General features: G+C 42.5%; 1 protein-coding gene across 1 annotated transcript; it reads right to left on the minus strand.

Annotated features, from left to right (window-relative positions):
• Positions 1–952: 952 nt before the first annotated feature.
• Positions 953–17,711, minus strand: LOC120521561 (interferon-induced protein 44-like; the record flags this gene model as incomplete). The annotated part of the gene is made up of 6 exons (XM_039743101.1): positions 17,612–17,711; positions 11,779–11,866; positions 9,178–9,250; positions 6,111–6,306; positions 4,909–5,067; positions 953–1,124 (listed from the first exon to the last, which is right to left on the minus strand). Coding segments are annotated over exons 1-6 (709 nt in total), but the record flags the coding sequence as incomplete, so codon positions are not given.
• Positions 17,712–21,230: the final 3,519 nt, after the last annotated feature.

Here is a 21,230-nt window from a genome sequence, read left to right on the forward strand (position 1 = left end):
AGGATTGCAGAAAAATTAAAAGATTATATAAATTAAATATATATACGTGAACAATTCACAAGATGCTAGGCTCTCCAAATGGTATTTGTGTGTCTGAAAGTGAATAACGGTAATTTTACAATATGTTGCTAATCTCTGTCTCATGCCTCTCAATTTTTTCGCACTTTTATCACAAAGGTTACCAAGAATCTGCTATCATCTAGAAGGACAAGCTATTCTTGAGAAAAATGGGGTTTTGCTTTATGGTGGATGTCTGCCATTTCTTTTGTGTTCATCTTGGGAACAGTTTGTTTTTGAGAACTGCACAAAAAAGTTGCTTATTAAATATTAAGATTTATCATTTTTAGGTTGTGCACCACAGAATCTGAGTCTGATGTGCTGTGGACCATGAGCTCATCAATCAGCCAGAGTAATTGTTAAGACTACAAAAGTCAAAATGTAAATCAGTCAAATGTAGAAATGCACAAAGGTTAAACTGTGACCGAGGTCTCATAAGAAACACTGACAAGTGAGAGGAGACCATTCAGTCCATCAAGCTTCTTTGATTTGCTCGGATGTCCTAATGTCTGACACAGATATTTCTAAAGGTTGTCAATGTTTTTGCTTCAATGCCATGTTTCTGCAGTTTGTTTCAGTAACTAATAACTCTTTGTGTAAAGAAGGGCTTCCTGTCTTCAGTCCTAAACGCACTTCCCCTTGATTTCCGTTGGTGTCCTCGAGAACGTGATTCAGTGTCTTTGAGGATTGTGAAGGCCTGGATTAGGTCCTCACGCAGTTTCCCCTGATCAAGACTACCAAGGCCTAACTCTCTGACTATGTCACAGTATGTCTCATCTGGCTGCTCTCCTCTACACAGCTTCAAGTGACGTCCTGTCTGTTTTGTAGTGTGGTGACCAGAACTGCTCTCACAAAAAGAGCCAGCAGGGTTTGTTCCTGATGCACAACTACTTACCCATATCATTGACCTTTTCCCGGATGGCTGTCAGTTTCTCCATCAGTCTTGGTGTCATCAGACAGTCTGTGTTTGCTTCGATAACATAGACGACACAGTGCACCTTGTCTGCCAGACTGGGCTCCTGCCTGTAGCGACTGTCAAATCTCGTTATGGGGGCCTTGGGATTAAACTGGAGAGAAATCATCAGTTTTACACCCAGAAATGTCAATTTGTCTTTTTCTGTATTGTCAGGTCCAACTGTTAGAATGTCAACCCTAAAAGGCCTTAGAGGTGCAGCATCAGCATCTAAACCTGAGTTTGAACATTTTGACGCTGACTGGTCATTTCATTTCATTCAGTTTTGGCTGATTAATGCGTGGGATTGAATTGAAATGCAAAACGTCTGCTTTACATGAATTACAATGCAATGCCATTTTCTATTCCATTTTAAAGGGACACAAATTTTTGTGTCAAAGTGAAAATCAATTGATCATGTAGTTAATACGTTCTTCATTATGACACAACTAAACCTGACAAAATGAAATGCACCACATGTATATGCATTACATTGCAATATAGTATCTATCTATCTATCTATCTATCTATCTATCTATCTATCTATCTATCTATCTATCTATCTATCTATCTATCTATCTATCTATCTATCTAGTTAGTGTGTTGGATTGCATTTAATTTGGGCATAAATTATCTTCTGTATGGTACTTTTGGTAAACTGTTAATAGTGCAAACATGCAAAGCTACCAGGAGTTTGTAGCTGTTAAGAAACATTCCTCAATATGTTATGATTTGATATACGATTGTCAGGCACTCAGGTTCTTATTGTCTTCAAATGGTGATTTAATTTATGTAACCCAATTGTGCTCCACTCACTTAGAATCTGGAACCAATGTAGAAAGCATTTTAAGACGGAGAAGCTTCTTTCTGTGGCACCCCTGCAAAAGAACCACCTCTTTCAACCCTCACAAACATATGCAGTTTTTAATATCTGGAAAAAATTTGGAATTAACTTGCTTAGAGATCTTTATATAGACAACGTCTTTGCATCCTATGAACAATTACGTTCCAAATTTAACATTTCAGCTACAAATTTCTTTCACTATCTTCAAATCAGGAACTTTGTTAAACAGAACCTTCCAGATTTTCCTCATCTTGCACCCTCATCCACGCTGGAAAAATTATTGCTCAATTTCAAGGAGTTAGACTCCATCTCTACAATATATAAAATCCTTTTACAATCCCTTCCTTTCAAAGATCCAAGAGGACACTGGGAAAATGACCTCTCAATTAATATATCAGAAAAGGAGTGGAAAGTAGCAATGCAGAGAATTCACTCAAGCTCCATATGCGCAAAGCATACAATTATACAACTCAAAATTATATATCGAGCACATCTGTCTCGACTAAAACTCTCCAAAATGTTTCCAGGGCTGTGATGATCCAACCTGCGAACGTTGCAACCAAGCCCCAGCCTCACTAGGTCACATGTTCTGGGCCTGCACCAAATTAACATTATTCTGGACAAAAATTTTAATTACCTCTCAGACAGTCTTGGACTCACAATCCCTCCTAACCCATTAACAGCTGTGTTTGGGGTTCTTCCAGAGGGTCTTAAAGTGGAGAAAGACAAACAAACTGTGATTGCATTCACTACACTGTTGGCACGCAGACTTATTCTGATAAACTGGAAGAACCCAAACTCTCCTCTTTTAAGTCAGTGGGAAACTGATGTGTTATATTATTTAAAATTGGAAAAATCAAATACTCAGTTAGAGGATCTGTGCAGACTTTTTCAAAACATGGCAGGATCTAATCAGTAATATTTTGAAATGATTTTATAAAGCACAGAGAATTTGTTGATTTAGGTATTTTTAAAAGCCTTAAATTTAACACCGTTTGGCTTGCTCTCTCTCTCAAGGGTGGGGATCGATCTGTTCTTAACATAATTCTTCTTTTTTTTTTTTTTTGTAAAAACTTGATTGCTATGTATTGATTGTAATAAAATTAATAAAAAAAAAAAAAAAAATAATAATTTATGTATTTAGAGGGCACCTGATATGCACCCACCCTCGGTTTTCACACATTTGTACAGAAACACATAACACAGTAGTTAAAGGATAAGTTCAGTATTTTTCAAGTCAATCTTATTTCTTCTCAAAAATTATATACAGTATATATATATATATATATATATATATATATATATATATATATACACACACGAGGGGTGTTCAAATATAAACAGTGTGATAGACAGCCGGCGTTTCAGTCCGGCCAGGACGTCCCTCTAAAGAAGAAAGCGGCCATTTCAGGGCATTACATCCCCCAGGGCACTAGATGGCAGCTCCCCTGGATGGAAGTGGTTCCTCGGATTCCCGCAGGGCAGCATGAGACATGGAGTCCGTCTCTTCAGCCATGTTGGGTTCCGTTAGTGCCGCCAGGGGGAGCTCACCAAGAACCCGGGGACTTTTACGATTACGCCACCCCAGAAGTACTTCAGGGTCACATGGGCGGAAGCCCGCAGTACTTCCGGGGCACTTGACGAAAGAAGATGTGGTATTGACCCAGAGAAGAAATACTTTCCCGGGTCATGGACTTTAAAAGGACTCTGGGAATAATCTGTTATTATTACTGATTTATTGAGTATAGTGGAGGTGGTGGTGCTTTGTGCACATTATTGTATTAATAAATTAATTTCTTGGACTTTTATCTGGTGTCTGACGTGTGGCCTGAGGGTTCAAGGAGACAAGAGTGCCCCCTATCTGTCGCAACAGGAATTTATGAGCTACACTTATACAATGAAATGACTTACACTCTATTTTTCTATGTAGTCTCCTGCCACTGCAATCCACTTGTCCCAGTGCTCAAGAAGCTTCTTACTCCTAGAAGAATAGAAGTCTTTCGACTGCATGTCAGTGCCCAACTTAAGTGGACTGCACAGACTGGCACCAATAACCTCCTCATTCAACTTAAGTGGACTGAAGAGATGATCCTCCCTCCCTGAATGACTGGCACCAATTATACACTAATTACACTTGTACTTTTTATAAGAACAGATCATGAAAATTCCTGTTTATAATTGAACGCCCCTCGTGTATGCATTTGCCACATTAAATTGTGTTCTAAAGTTAATCGCTTTCTATAAGTTGAAAAAAAAAATCACTGGAGCTTTACATTGCAGTCTGAGCGACATGAAGGGAAATCTTTAAAACTGAAATACGTTCATTTCTCAAGCCAAGACAGGCAATCAAGAAGAAAGTCCATGGCAGTGAAATGATTGTAGAGCCTGAGAAGGACGGTGAATTGTTTAAGTTGTAGCAAGAGAACAGTCCACCATGTCGCATTTCTTAGAAGAATTATTATGATTGGGTTAATAGAAATAAGAAATAACACCAATTGCTATAAATTCCTGGTAGGTTTGCACGTTTGTACTTTTTACAGCATAGCATAAGTAATATAATCTGCTAGGGATATGATAATCAAGTGATTACTGATAATGAGCTTACTTATATTTAGCCCACTGTAAAAACAGAGATGTGGTGAAATATCACATTACTCTTCAAATGACGAGAGTACTGAGGGTCTCGCCCAATGGCCTTCCTCCAGTTTGTACAAATATTTCAGTTCAAATTAACTCTGAGCAGGCAGCCCAACATCTGATGTCATAATACCAGAGAGAAGTGTAGTGTAGCCCACCCTTTGTGGCACCAAAACACAAAGTTTTAGCACAAATGCTGTATTTTAATTAAAGAGACACCATAAATGTACCATAAACATCACACAACTCTCAGTGCAGGAGATCTGAGTGACGTCAGCACTTTCGATGGACACCAGGAAGGTAACGTCTGTCAAAGCAATGCTCTGGCAATGCCTACGTTATCAGTGACATAATTCTCCTATTGAGACACATTTTGAATTGATATTTTTTTCTTTTTTAAAGAACAAACAAGTCTCACCTCATATAAATCTGAAACGTGTCCTCGAATGACACTAATGACATCGTCCACATGGATTCCCTCTTCCTTGTCACTGTTTCCTTCCAGTCCCATGGTGTCACATAGAATGAAGGGCAGCTTCTTCCCACATCTTCCATCTTCAACTGGGTACGTCCTGTACTGGATATCAAAGGAAAAGTCCTCTCAGTGTTCCATTCACCCTTTTAAAATTTAAGAAGACCTTAATGTGTATTGATGAGCAGACTTAACCTCCAGAAAAAAATATCACAATAGAGTATCCAGGAATTATAACAACACTTTCAAGTTGACATTGACAGTATCGGACTGGATGAGACACAAAGCTCACATGCCAGTCAACCTTAGAAGAGACGACAGCAGAATATTTGGCTAACAAGAACGCTCCATCTTCTGGATCACAGAGTATTTACTTAAATGGATATTTACGACGGGCGGCACGGTGGCGCAGTGGTAATGCTGCTGCCTCGCAGTAAGGACACCTGGGTTCACTTCCCGGGTCCTCCCTGCGTGGAGTTTGCATGTTCTCCATGTGTCTGCATGTGTTTCCTCCCACAGTCCATGGACATGCAGGTTAGGTGGATTGGTGATTCTAAATTGTCCCTAGTGTGTGTTTGGTTTGTGGTGTGTGTGTGCCCTGCGGTGGGCTGGCGCCCTGCCCGGGGTTTGTTTCCTGCCTTGCTCCTTGTGTTGGCTGGGACCTCCAGTGGACCCCCATGACCCTGTAGTTAGGATATAGCGGGTTGCATAATGGATGGATGGATAATCAGTTAATCAATAACATAGACAACAGATAAATCATTTATGGCAGCCCTAATCTGTGCAGTAGTCATGCTGCTTAGAGTGACCTCGACATGAAGCAGCCTTGGATTTCTGTGGTCGTCAGATTCAGCCTGTAAACAGTCAAGTCTGTGTGACGGTGACATTGCACTAAGTGACCTGTTTTCACTGGCACGTGTCGTAACCTTTCAGTTGGTAAGTGCAGTTTGGACGCTAGTGTTGTCTCTGACTCTCTCCTGCTCCGACACCAGTCAATCCCACCCTTGTCCATTCTTTGTCTTCTTTGCTCAAACATGTCCTGTAGTAAGACCACGTCAGTCAATACAGTAGAGTAATCCTGTGTTGAGACGGGGTCACAAGATACATCACCACAACCCCTTTACTTTAGTAAAAGTATTTTTATGTACCTGTTTGCTCACACTGACCAACCCATGCCCAGCCATGGCCTGGAATGTTGCACGTCCTTTGAAAACAGCGTTGACCGAATTGAAGAAGCTGCTTTTTCCGGCACCAATCTGTCCAATCAGTAGGATTCTTGGCTCTTCCACCAACTCTGTGAGGCTCTGGTAGTTTCTGATGAACTCCAGCAGATCATTTCTTGTGCTGCAAAATAAGACACAATTTTACTACTTTTACGTAGGTAGGGTGCATAGTGGGGCGGCACGGTGGTGCAGTGGGTAGCGCTGCTGCCTCGCAGTAAGGAGACCCGTCTGGGTTCACCTCACGTGTCCTCCCTCTGTGGAGTTTGCATGTTCTCCCGGTGTCTACGTGGGTTTCCTCTGACAGTCCAAAGACATGCAGGTTAGGTGGATTGGCGATTCTTAATTGGTCCTAATGTGTGCTTGGTGTGTGTCCTGTGGTGGGATGGCACCCTGCCTGGGATTGGTTCCTGCAGACCCTCGTGACCCTGTGTTTGGATTCAGCGGGTTGGAAAATGGATAGATGGATGGATGCATAGTCAGTAGGAGATGAGTACAAAGCTGTCCTGGCAAAAAGTCAGCAAGAAAGTCGACAGATGAATGTCGTTCTTCTTTTATTTTTAGTATTTTGTTGATATACTTTTTAAAATCCCAAGAGGAAATTTCCTTTTGATATGACCTTTCGGGGTCAGTGCACAGGGTCAGCCACTGCACAGCACCCCTGGAGCAATTTTCAGGTTAAGGGCCTTACTCAAGGGCCCAAAGGAGTAGGATGCCTTCTGGTAGTAACAGGACTTAAACCAGCAACCTTCCAGATGTCAGCTATCAGCACGGCCATCAGCGGTGTTGTTAAAGTCCCTACATACTGTCAATGGACTGTAACTGAACCATTTAGAGCATCCAAACTCACATTTAAAAAGACAGATTGTGACGGACCCCAGGGTCTCTGCTGCATTTGCTCACATGGTTTTGTTTATGGAAATGCACCGCAATACAAGGATTGTGTATTTGTGTATCGGTTTGTCCGTCTGGGTGCTGTGTCTCTGTTTTCTGTAAGGGATTCGTAAATGCAGTGCTAATATGTGTGATGTGTCATCTGTTGGAATGAAAATGTAATGCATTGTATTGCTACTTGCAGTACAAAATTCATTCCAATTAATGGTGCACTGCAAACGTTAGCACTGAATATGCGGAGATCTACATTGATTACTTTAATTTGAGCTCATCTTAGATAGGTAGCACAGCTAGTGTGCAGGGTTGTAAGAGCCAATCTACAGCAAGGCAGTGGCAGTGGGGTCACCAGTTTGTCACAGGTCCTCCCTTACACTCATCGCACACTGAAGACCATTTTAGAGTCACTACTATAATTAACTGTAGTGAATAAAGTTGGGCAAAATCATGGATTCCCTAGAAAATGCAAGAGGAACTGAGGCAAGTACAACAACTCGACATTATGAGTAACGAGGCCATGAATTGAAGACTGGAGCTGAGAACTTGCTACACTCACTAATGCACCACCATAATGCATGTATCTGTTCAAGAGTGAAGTTATAAAGACATACCACACCTCCAGGTCTGAGATACCAGAATGTCGCCCAAGGTATCTTACTTGGCAGCAGACTGACTTTGGGGTACTTTTGTCTTTTGACAGGTTCATAGGAAACTGAACAAATGACATTTAAAAGAACAACTGTTTGGATCTCATTACCTACACCAACTATAATGGGATGACAGTTATTGAATTTCAGCTTATTTGTCCCTAAGGACCTGATATGAAATGAACAGTTTTACGGAGGGAGTCCAGCTCTGGACAAAGAGATAACGTGGTGAAACAGAGAAGTGCAGAATGTGATAAAGGCAAAGAAGGAGCCAAAGAAGATGTGGTACCAATTGAGGGAAGGGGGAAGATTGAGACAGCGGATAGAGAAGCATTGAGAAAAAACAGAATGGTCTGCATATGGTGTGTATGAAACTGGAGGAGCATATGATCAAGTGCCACATCAAGAGGTCTCAGGTTTAATGATGATTAGGAGTCTGAAGTTAGATCTGCAGGCAGAGCTACTGAGAAGAGTGGATACATTCACATGTCTAGGGTCAGTGGTGGACCAAGATGGAAAACTAGATGCAGAGAAAACCCATAGAGTGCAGTGTAGATGGAATAATTGGAAGAAGGTGTCAGGAGTATTGTGTAATTGAGGAATTAAAGCAAGGGTTAAAGGTGAAGTTTTGAAGACACTGGTAAGACCAGCAGTGATGTATGGGGCTGAGACAAGGGCAGTAAAGCGAGTACAGGAGAAGAAGCTGGATATGGCACAAATGAGAAGTTTGAAAGATGTGTGGAAATACAGTAAAGGACAGAGTAAGACCTGAGGCAATCAGAGGTACAACAGAAGTTGGGGAGGTATCTAAAAAAGTTCAGGAAAGTAGATTGAAGTGGTATGGACATGTGATGAGGAGAGACAAGGAATTTGTGGTCAAAAGAGTGATGGGAATGGAAGTCCAGATGAAGAGAAAGCAAGGGAGGCCTAAAAGTGGAGATGGATAGATAAAGGAAAAGGGTCAGACTGGGGAGGAGGTGCAGGACCGAACTGTTTGGAGAAGGTTGATCAAACACATTGACCCCACACAGAAGTGGAATAAGATAATGAAGAAGAAGAAGACTTTTACTGCAATCAGCCACTCAGTGTCTGTTGTTACCAAGTGAAACAAAAATGCAGTTGAAATATAACAAAGACACCAAAATTAAAAATAGGAATCTGCTCTTGTGTTTCTCTTCCCTTTATACACAAGTTGACAGTCCTGCTCAAAAATACACAGACCTGCGTTTGAGTTTCATTCTACCAGCAGTAAGCGTGGCTGACATAACACCTCGGTACAAGTCCCTAGTTCTGATTGTTGGATCTCCACACCACCCCAGAGCAGACCCTCTCTGTGAAGTACAGCCTTGCCCCTGACCACTGGGTTTGACCTTTTGCTTTCTCTTTACGTGTTTCCTCCTCCTCCTCTTCCTCTAGACAGGTGACCCATCACCCTCTAATGACAGTAAGGTACTCACGATGTGTTAAATTCCTGTTTCCTCCAAGGCCGTTTGAGGAGAGGGCTGGGAGGAGGCTTGACCACCTCTGGTTCTGAAAAAGAGTCAAATTATAGAGAAGTTGTGAGATTGTGTTTGTGTAGTGACACCTCACACAGACCTCTGGTTGGTCAGTCCCAATGCATGTCATGTCAGATCAGGTTCAGCTATGCTTGAGGTACCACCAGGAAACAAAGGTAAAGAAAAGACACCATTGATGATGTTTGAGTCAGCCTGCCAGAACGATGTTGTGAGGACGGTGAACAAGAAAAATGGAGCCCCACATTTAGAGTTACGCCCAAGGCACGGGCAGTAGGGGTGACATTGGCCTCTTTGGATTCATCTGACATTGCATTCTTATTTGATTTCTGCATCCCACCAGTGCGTTGAGCCCAGTGTTTAACAGTAGTTTGTGTTTCTTGCAGAATGTCACCGTTAAGATAATATTTTCATGTGCCACTGCTGTTACACTAAATTGTCACCTGCACATTTCATGTGTGACCTCAGGAGACCTTTCATCACATTGTTCTTATCATTTAATTATCCTTACTAGTGGAACACACGGACCTCGGGTTCTAAAATAAAATTAATTGGGAAACATAGTCAGAGGTGGTGCAAGGAGGAAATCTGAAACAAAAGAAATGTGTTATCGAAAAAGTAAAGAGCTTGGAAAACACAAATGTGAGCTAATGGCAGAATGTGATGAAACGTTAAAGAAAAAGCCAGAAATGAAACATAGCAGGTGATGTGAAACCATGTAAGTCAAAGTATAAAGAAGAGATAAAGATGTACAAGACTTCTTTGTAGACCAGATTAGCAGTGTAAAAGTGGTTGTCCAGTTTCCCTTGAAGATAAGCGTGTCACGTCCTGACTTTAACGTCTTCATATTGTGCCCAGTACGGGGCGCCACTGAGCCCCAAACCTCAGTCACAGCTATCACAGACATAGCACTGGGTCAATAAAACGCTTTTAATTACACAAACAGTGGACCTTTTACTGGCTTCCTTTTCCAATTGCCAGGCACATACAGAACCTTTCCATTTCCTATTCTTTGCGTTCTCCTCCATTCCTCCCAGTAAAATGTTGCCTATCCTCTCCCGGCTCTGACTTACCAGACCAAGAGGAGGTGTCTCTTTTTAAAGCCCAACTCAAGATAACTTTCTGTTTCCCCCAGAAAGCACTTCCAGGTCAGGTAGAACCATAATGGTCCTTGTGCCATCAACATCTGACAGCAGCCCCTGACAGCCATCTCAGATCCAAACAGGTGTCCATACTGTGCTCTACAGACGAGATGCTACCACCCAGAGTATGGGGTGATGCTCTGCCCATAGCAGGCGGTCATCCACTGTCCTGTCCTTCCTGCGTCCCAAGCCCATCAAATATGCTCTTCCCTGACCGTTGGGAAGCCAGCCCGGGTGTGGCTACTGCAGCAGCGTCTTTCTGTAACCACGTTTTAGTTTGGAAAGGAAGTATCGCAGTTCCCTCTCCGACCTTCTTTTATCAAGGCCTTTTGGCCAGGCCAAGGAGTAGGGTCCATCCCATCTGAGACTCCGATTTGTCCATGATAAATATGTAGAGATTCTTGAAAATACAAAGCATACAATGCCCACGAGCCACTTCAACCACCACTAATGTGCAGCATCCATGGCAGCCATTCTTGTGCCAGTACGCTCACCACACATTTGCCGTTAGGTGGTGAAGGGGTAAGAGACAGTTAGACAATTAGAGACAGGGGATGATTAGGGGGCTAGGATAACTTTGCCATGGTGGGCAGTTTAGTCAGGACATCAGGATACACTCTACTCTTTAATGGATGCTCAGGGATCTTTTATGAGCACAGAGAGGCTGAACTCTGTGGTTTAACATCTCATCTGAAGGATTGTGCCATTCTGACAGCACAGCGTCCCCATCACCACACAGGGGCATTGGGATCCACATTCAGACCGTAGGGTAAGCGCCACCTGCTGGCCTCACCAACACCTCCCAGCAGCAACCCAAGCTTTTCCTCATTGGCCTCTCACCCAAGTACTGGCCAGGCCCAATAAGGCTTAGCTTCGGCTTCTGAAGTGCAGCTGGAATGGCCGCTGGTACGACGCTTTTAGACAGCCAATCACATTCATCCCCTGTACGTCTCCTCTTTGACACAGAGGATGACAAGCTGGATTTTTGTCACAGATGGATGCCATTTTTGCAGAGGTACGAGGGAGGATGGAGGTTTCCTAGACAGAGGAGAGGCTAGCGTTTGGTTTGAGATTGAGAGGTAGGATGGAGTTTTCTGGGATGGAGAAGAGAGTTTTGCTGGATGAAGGAGGTTGACCTAAAATGGAGACGTTAGTCAGGAGATGGATGCTAACTGGCACTTTGAAATTAATTCAAGAATATGGGAATACAGCTGAGTTCTGGGTAATGGTAAATTTCATTCAAATATTACAAATAATTCTTCATACAGCAAACTGTACATACATTAAATATGTCACCACATACAACACAACACCACCCTGTGACTCTTTGAATGTCGACTTACAGATATTTGTGTAAAGCTAATTGGATTGGCAAGTTGTATTTAAGAGCAGTGAGACTCACCGGGCACTGAATTCCAGTTTCCCATTTTCAGAGCCTGTGGACGGCCGACTGCTGACTCCTTCGCTTTTCTTCTTCTTGATGTTCCTGCCTGTGAAGGAAAAAGAAAAAGCATTTCTGCCAACTTAGATTAAGTGAAGGTCAGATCAGTGAGATGAGGAGTCATGAACAGAACAGCAGAGTGTTGTTTCTTAGTCACATTTGTGAATTTGCACCAGAAATTTCTTTTGCATTAGATTTCATAATTTAAAAATGTAACACCCAGTAAAATGAGGTTTTTTGGTGGGGTGGAGAGAAAGTAATATTTCACCCTAAGGGTTTTCCTTGACCAAAATCACCGTCTCCTTCTTCAGCCACCCTCCAATACTCCTGCTGCCACCCTGATCCTCAATGGCTCCTTCCATGTTGCTCCTCATGCTGTTCTTTGCCTGGAGAGCTGCACATTCACACAACTGGGTCCACCTTGCTCCACTTAATTAGGGTCAGAGATAACATCATCCACACTCACTTTATCCAACTCTGTAAGCTGATCCAAGCCAGGATCTTACCAGAGACACAGAGATTTTAGCAGCAGCATTAAGACGCCCCAGAAGCACTTGCAGGTAACTAACTGCTCCATAGCTGCTCCCCACTTTCCACATTTGGACCAGAAAACATTTTGCCTGCATTAGGAGACAAGACGATCTTCTCATTGCTTCTCCTGAGGCTCTGTAATGAAGCTGGGGTGGTGTAGCATAAGACAGTGATGATATGACTGAGCAACAGGTACCGTGCAGACAACGACAGAGAGACGGTGACTTTAAAATATGTTCATCAAGAACACGGGAGACAGTTGGAAACTTGTTAAGGGTAAATTTCACTCAAACAATAGAAACAGAACAGCAGACACGTGGGGTAAGTGGCCAAGTAGTGTGGTAGACGGTAGGACTTTAGGGTTCATTAAAACTCAACTTGATGTTGTTTTGGAGGAATCAGTCAGATAGGAATGGCAAGCTATGTTTGGCTGAATGGCTGATTGTGTCACACTGCGACTGCCCAAGTCATCCCGCCTCGTGAAGACAGCCTGGCCACCGCTGCCCACCTGCCGCCACCTTGTCTTCGCACAGCCATGTTGCCACTGCCGCCAGAACCAGAGACACCCACCCTACTTTGTGTGTCTTCAGCAATTTGAAATTGTATACATGGAGGCAGCTTTATTTTCAAAGCTGTGACTTAAATTCCCTAAACTTTCATTTTACAGGAAAGCTATCGCTAATTATAAACACATGATGGATGGTACAGTATGTGACGAAACTAATCCAAAGGGTGAGTCACCTCCTGGAAAGAGACCCCTCTGTAATGTTCCACCATCTTCCTTTATTATGTGAATTTCACCTTGGGATTAATAAAGTATCTATCTATCTATCTATCTATCTATCTATCTATCTATCTATCTATCTATCTATCTATCTATCTATCTATCTATAATATAGTGCCTTTCATCTATCTATCTATCTATCTATCTATCTATTATATAGTGCCTTTCATCTATCTATCTATCTATCTATTATATAGTGCCTATCTATCTATCTATCTATCTATCTATCTATTTTCCAGGCACAAATAGAATTTTTGTTTGAAAATGTGCTATAGAAACAAATGCTGTTGTTGTTCATGTGTTAACCCCAAATAATTTCCAGGATGGTATTCTGCTGCCATCTAGTGGATGAACTAACACCATGCCGCAAAAAAAAAATTCAATGCGTTTTGACACTCAAAGCTGACTCTTAAGGCAGTGGTTCTCAAACTGTGGGGTGGACCCCCCTAGAGGGCGCAAAGTAACAAAAAGGGGGGCACGAAGATATGAAAAAAAGAAAACAAGAATCGAAAATATGAAAAATACATCAATTGAAACCAAAACTACATTCTGATACTAGAAAAATAGATATAGAGTTAGAAAAATGTTGATAAAAGTTAAGTAGGTATAATAAAATATGCATCTATGATATATCATTAATTAAAAATGAACAAATTGGTATTAGTGGGCTCCTTTCAAAAAAACATTAGAGGGGCGCGATTGAAACTGTTATGAAAACTTGGGTCATAAATACTTAAAGGCAACTTATCAATATTCATGAGGGGCGGAGACTCCAATGGAAAACACAACGGCAAATGAAAAGCCGTAAAGGCAGATTTAGAACAAACTGAAAAGGAGCCATTGCTCGATTTAGTGATGTGAATCGGTCATCGGATGTTTGCATGGAAAGCGAAACTGCTGTGTGATGGAGCCCAGTACGACTCTGGTGAACTTGGTCATGTGAAGAAGCTTCACCATGGTGTGACAGTAGCTGTGTGACACACAGGCAAAATAATGGCAAACAAGTGAAAGACCAATAAAGATGTTAACCACCGGCAGCACCTCTCAATGTTCAGTCGCTAAGCCTCGCTTTGGTAGCCTACAATAACACGAGGGGCCCATTGAACGAGCCTGTCAGGTGCTGACATTCTCCCCTCTCATGTGAAAGCAACAGAAAAATGAAAAGTACGCAAAGAAACAGACTTCCAGTGTCTCGACTGTGACGTCAGGCTGTGCGTTGGGGACTGTCACACAAAGGACGTGTGCTAAATCTGCCTCAGTGGACACTGGACTGACCTTTTCTATTGTATTTATGTTGAGCTGTCGATACTCACCTGTTTCTGTTACTCTCATCTTTCCTGCTAAGGACGTTCAAAAACAATCAAAGAAAAAAGCTGCCATTTCAGTGCACATCTAAAGCGTGGGCCTGCTTCTCCGAAGTGTTAATATGGTGTCTTCTTCACATTGTGAAATATCAGCGTGGATTTGGAAATAAATCAACATCATCAGCAGCAAAGAATCAATAATAGGAAATCAAAGGGCAAGTCTGCACACTCACACCAGGAACTTAACAAACAGCAACCGAGCAGAAATGTACAAAATGCACAACTTGAATGTAATATCTGAAAGAGCTTTATGTGAAATGTACTTAAAGATATGCTGAGTTGCTTTAAAGGGAAATCACTCGAGAAAACAGAATTGTTGGCAGCCCACTGACTGACTAAAGACGTGACGAGGAGAGAACAAGCAGTGCAGAGAAATATATAATATAATTAAGGGAAGAAAAGTCCTAAAATATTGAATTGTTTCTTTACGTTTCTAAACTGCAGTCCGTTCATAAGGTTGGATGGCTTAAGTGGACAGAAAATAATAAAAAAAAGCAAATCTGCAGCAGCTCAGTGGGAGAGGACCAGACACACCTGGGAATTCAGCCTAACATAAATGTTCTTACGTCATTCTTTGTTGTTTTTTTTCTTAGAGAATTCAATGCGGCGGGTGTTAAACCACATCATTACACGTCACGTCACCGTTTAATTGTAATAGCATCAAATTCTGAGCCTGAGTCACATTTGGGATTAATGCCACGGAGGACAGCGTATTGATTTCTACCAGCATACTTTCTGGTCTTCTTGTTTGTGACCACTAGGAGGTGTTGCAGCCCCTCGAACCCCAGACACAACCTCACAGACTCAAGTCTCGAGTACAAATAAGGGGTTTTATTGTGTGAAATACCTTACAGAAGGTTTCTTTGTCGCCAAATCTCAACCCACTTCTTCTTCTCCTCCACACCTCTGGTCCATTCTCCAACTCCAGATTGCCTGACTGAGGTTGAGCGGCTTCTTTTATCTTGGACCCGGGAGTAGAGAGGTACAGCCCTGTGGAAGCCCCACAAAGTAGGGAGCACCCCCTGGTGGCACCCATGGAACCTGACAAGGCTGCCTCATGGGACTACAGCTCCCAGCATGCTTTGCATGTGCCTGTACAGGTAGCATCCCCCAGGGATGCTGCCACTTAGTGTGTCAGAGGAGCATGTATTCCTGATAGGTTGTCTCCCCCTGTCCTCCCAGCCAGGACGCTCAGCCATGTGTGTCATCCATCACATTTTACAGGGCTTTTTTTAAGTAAATTAAATAATTCTGTTTTATATTGTCTTTAAGCCTGTTTTAGTATTTTAAGTTAAAGTTATAATTGGACATTTTCACCCAAATGTAATGTGAATGTAATGTCCATCCATTATCCAACCCACTATATCCTAACTACAGGGTCACGGGGGTCTGCTGGAGCCAATCCCAGCTAACACAGGGCACAAAGCAGGAAAGAAACCCCGGGCAGGACGCCACACACACACACACACACACCAAGGACAATTTAGAAACGCCAATGCACCGAACCTGCATGTCTTTGGACTGTGAGAGGAAACCAGAGGAGACACGGGGAGAACATGCAAACTCCACGCAGGGAGGACCCGAAAAGTGAACCCAGACGGGTCTTCTAACTGCGAGGCAGCAGCGCTACCCACTGCGCCACCGTGCCACCCCAAATGTAAAGTCACCCAGTAAATCATTTATTTGCTTTGGTGAGTACACAGCTAATAATAAATAAAGTAGTGAAGTTGTATTTGTATCCAGTGTGCTCAGGTGTACTTATGGGATTTTAACTAGCAATGCTGTGGTTTATCTTAACTGACCGACTTTCACTCCAAACGACTTGACTGGTGATCACTAAATTGGCCAAACTCAAAACACGAGCAGCCGTGTGTTAATGTGGCCAGAACTAATACACAGAGAAAAGGGAGAGAAGTCCACAACATTTTTAAAAAGGAGATTACCTGCAAGGTTGCTGGTTCAAATCCCATTACTTCCAGAAGGGATCCTACCCTGTTGGTCCTTTCAGAAAGGCCCTTAACCTTTAAAATTGCTCCTGAGTTGCTGTACAATGACTGACCCTATGCTCGAACCTCCAAAGTTTATTTGAAAATACAATTTCTCCTGGGGGGGTTAACAAAGTACATCAAAATAAAAAAAATAAATTAATTAATTTGATTAGATGAAAATAAATAAACTGTGAAGTCTGTACAGGTAGAATGTAAAGTCTGTTTTGCATTTGAAGTGCCAACAACCGGTAGCAGCGGGTCACCAGACAATGACCAGAATGCCAAAATGATGGCAGAGTCATCACACCTGCTCTGACACAGAGCTATCATTAACGTTAGAGAACACATTTTTATTTTATTTCAGCTTTGTCAATGATGATCTCAGGCAGCTGATTCAAATTATTATGAAATTATTATTAATGAAATAAATTATTATTATTATTATTATTATAGTCAGTCATAACCCGCTTAATACAGACCAGGGTCGTTGATGAGGCTGGAGCCTAGTGAAAGGCAGGAACACACCCTGCACTGGGCGCCAGTCCATTACAGGGCAAATCCACACACACACCAGCCCCAGCCACACACATGGGCTAATTTAGGACCACCAATTCACCTGAGTTGCATGTCTTTGGACTATGGGAGGAAATCTACGCACACACGGGGAGAACATGCAGACTCCATGCAGGTAGGACTGGGACGTGAACCGTGGTGTCTTTACTGCGAGGCACCAGTGCTCTTACTGCACCACCTTTATTATTACTGTTACTATAATTAATATAATTACTATGTCATTATTGAAATTAATTATTACATTTATTTGAACTTCAGATAAAATATGACACGTAACATCCTCACGTCAGCACTGAGAAGTCTGTGTTCAAGGCAGAGCCAATGCTGGGCAGGGTGCCAGTCTCTAGTGCCCTCTGACACAATGACATTAGCTGTAGAAGTCAAACAAACATGCCTGTCTTTGGATTATAGACAAGAACAGTTTACAGTCTCGTGTTCAGGGCACAGTGGAATTTTCACTTGCCTGTGCCAGTCAACTCCCACCACGTCACACCTCTCCAGTGCCATAATTAATAAACAGGGCTGCCATACTGGGAAGCTTCTGTCTTTCTTACCTGAAAAATCACACAGCACATTTATCATAGCCTAGCAGTGAAGTGAAGAGAAAAGACGATTTGAGAAACTCAGTAAGAGGTGTTTGGTATTGCGCATCAGTTGGTAAAGACGCGCCACTGACAAGCTTATTCCACTTCTCCACTCCTTATAGTGCTAGAGAACGAATACAAAATAAGGATAAAGGTAAGGAATCACAGAAAAGTGACAATGACAGTCTCCTGATCAGATGACAAGTCAACGGGCCACCCCGCTTATCCCGATAGGAGGTGACGGCTGAATATGTCGCGTGTGCTGAAGTGTGGCGACCGTGAAGTGACAGCGCCAGTCGGGCGGCCGCTCGCTCTCGTTTACAGCGTCCTCACCTGCCGGCGCTCGGAAGGATCGCTAATCTCGAGGAGAATCCGCTCTCACTTCTTACAATGTCGGAAGCGAAGGTTTACCCCCCGAGTGCGCGGAAATCCTGGGAATCCCGACTCGCTTTGCCACTCACCGCAGCCGCTCCTGTCTGCTTGTCACCCGCTGAGCCTCCGACTGTTCCGCTTCAGGCACCTTTCACTTTCATTTCTTTGATTTGGTTTTCATTTCTTCTACTAGAAGGAAAGTTACAGTGAACAATAATCTTCTTCTTCTTCTTTCGGCTGCTCCCGTTCGGGTTTGCCACAGCGGATCATCCAAAATTCTTGTCCGCATATTAATTTGGCAAAGTTTTACACCGGATGCCATTCCTGACGTAACTCTCCCCATTTATTTGGGCTTGAGACGGACGAAGAAACACACTGGTTTGTGCATTGCCTGTGGCTGGGTTACAGTGAAGAATAATAATAATAATAATAATAATAATAATAATAGATTTGTCTACTGTTAAAACGTACATGCGGCACTATAAGTCGCTTCTCAGGTGCTTTGTGCCTCACACCTCATTGCTGTCAGCATAATCACCTGTATAGGCTGAGTTAGAAAATGGATGAAAGGATTCAAAATAAACACTTCTGCTTTCTTATTTGTTGTCAGTTCGTGCATCTGAGTTGAGATACTCGATAGCTCACGTTTTTTGGGTGTTTTCAGATTTTTGTCTGCTTTTTGTTATGCTGCTGAATTTAGAAAGATGTGCTCTTGAGATTTATCAGGTGAAGACGACAGGCGTTTCCAGGTGTGTTATTTCTCCTCTCTTTAATGAAGGTGCCGAGAGTGTTGCACGTTTATTATAATATGAGTCAGTAAGAATTTCAATTGTATATTCAACTTGCTCGCTGGGCCACTCGTGAAGCGTTAAGTGCTCCTTAAATCCGCTATTAGGCTAAACGTGGTGACAAGCAGAGGTCGACATTACTGTAAATTCACGTCGTGACAGCACTCTGAACATTTATAACCCTAAGATTAACACTTTAGATGATATAATTGTGATGATGAAATGCTTTAAAGCAATGGTGGATATCGGTGATGGTCCTGGAGGGCCACAGTAGCTGCAGGTTTTTGTGGCAATCCAGTGGCTTTACTTTAATGGCTTGTAGTGTTTCAGCCGTGTCCTGTCAGGTCATCCTTATGTTGCACATTTTTTTCCTTTCCAAAAATATCATTTTGATTATTTGAAGGCTAAAATGAACTGAATATAATTCTCAGTTCTTCATTTTCCTTTCTTCAGTTTCCTTCCAGTTTGAATGTATACTGATCCATATTTGAAGCTGCAGAGACTGTTGCTCTTTCTTTTAGACAGATGGGTTCACAACTTAGCAGTGCTTTGAAATATAAGAAATGTGTACAGTGAGCTCTATTTGAGATAGCTTAACAAACATTGAACCCCTAAAAAAGAATCAAGCCATGTAATTCTTTGTCTATACAAATGGGGAGACCTCCTGCCTTCAAGATAAGCCCCCCATGCACAGGTAATTCATGACATGGCTATCAGCAGTCATTATGATTTCTTGTTGAGTTTCTCCAGTCTCCAAGCATCTTCTCTGCCCTTGCTTGGGAGAGTCGCCCAGCATGGGAAGTCAGTCAGGACCCCTGGCATGCTGACATGGCACACTGAGCCACGTTGACCTGGCTTGTCATTGTCATACATAAGAAGATTGCTTTTGCCAGTCCATTAAGGGGCTGACGCACTCACACATATGGCTGATGAGTTTCTTTAATGGTTTGATTGTTTTGTTTTACCACTAAACCTCTCTGAGATGAAGGCTATGGCAGTAGACTGTAGATGTTCTCCTCCACCTCCTCTCTCAGCAATATAAAGACTGTCAGCAGCATAGATACAACATTTAGGCTTAAGCTTGAGGCAGCTTAAAAGGTCACCATTTAGTTTGGCATAAGGGCCACCAGACCCTGTCTACTGAAGCCTGCCTGTCTTTTCACTTACTTTGTTTTGAACTTCTGTGAGTCGAGGATGTTGTGATCTCTACAGAAACTGAGTGAGCAGGCCTGTTGTTTGGGGAACACGGCAGCTGAGAAGACTAATGAGCTTCCACATGCGTTCAAGGCCTTAAATCTCAAGAAAACTAAGCAAGTCCTCTACTAGTGCATAAACCTATAACCATTTTAAATGGCATTTAAAGTTTAGATATCAAAGCTCATCAATACCTTAGGTCAACAAGTTATAGAAAAATCTATTATGTTAGCTAGTTTGAGCTGCAGTATATAGGAGTTGATTATTAAAGGCGGATGTCTGTGAGCCCAAGGCCACTTGCTTCCATTCCCAGCAGCTCAGCCCTGTGCTGGCGAGTCAGAGACACTCTGTGTGTGTGTGTGTGTGTGTGTGTGTGTGTGTGCGTGTGTGTGTGTGTGTGTGTGTGTGTGTGTGTGTGTGTGTGTGTGTGTGTGTGTGTGTGCGTGTGTGTCTGTGTGTGTGCGTGTGTGTGTGTCTGTGTCTGTGTGTGCGTGTGTGTGTGTGTCTGGTGTGTGTCTGTGTCTGTGTGTGTGTGTGTGTGTGTGTGTGTGTGTGTGTGTGTGTGTGTGTGTGTGTGTGTATGTGCGTGTGTGTGTGTGTGTGTGTCTGTGTGTGTGCGTGTGTGTGTGTGTGTCTGTGTGTGTCTACGTGACTCTGTCTAATGGCACAGCTGACTGACGGTGTTCACAGGCATTCAAATTAGCACACATACATAGATTTTAGATAGCATTTAAATTTCTATGTCAGTGCTTCTTTATGAAGCATTATAATCATAAATCAAGTTACAGCAGAACTCATTAAACTGGTTAGATTTAAGCTATGTAAGAATTAATCGTTTAAGGCTTGTGTTTTATCCTTTCTTCCAAGCAGTTAGGAAGCACCAGGCTTGTCCTCTCAAGGCTGTCAAAGCTTAGCTCTGATCAGTGAATCTTTGTGCACTGCCACTTACTGGCACAGATGTCCTATGATTTTATCCTTAAAGGGTGCCAGTGCAACAAGTAATCATTAATTGAATTATTAATTGAGCAGTCCAGCTTTCACACGTGGCTTCTCCTGATTCCAACTTAATGGTGAGAACTGATTAACCAGAAGGCCATCAGTCTTTAACAGGCCAGCATTAGGGACGTGAGAATTAAAATACTGCTGATGGTTTACAACGCCTTCGATCATCTGCTCCATCCTATATTTCAGAATGCCTCTCACCTTACACTCTAAATTGTAACCTTAGATCTTCA

Source organism: Polypterus senegalus, unplaced genomic scaffold (assembly GCF_016835505.1).
Source record: "Polypterus senegalus isolate Bchr_013 unplaced genomic scaffold, ASM1683550v1 scaffold_5822, whole genome shotgun sequence".
Lineage (NCBI taxonomy): Eukaryota > Metazoa > Chordata > Cladistia > Polypteriformes > Polypteridae > Polypterus > Polypterus senegalus.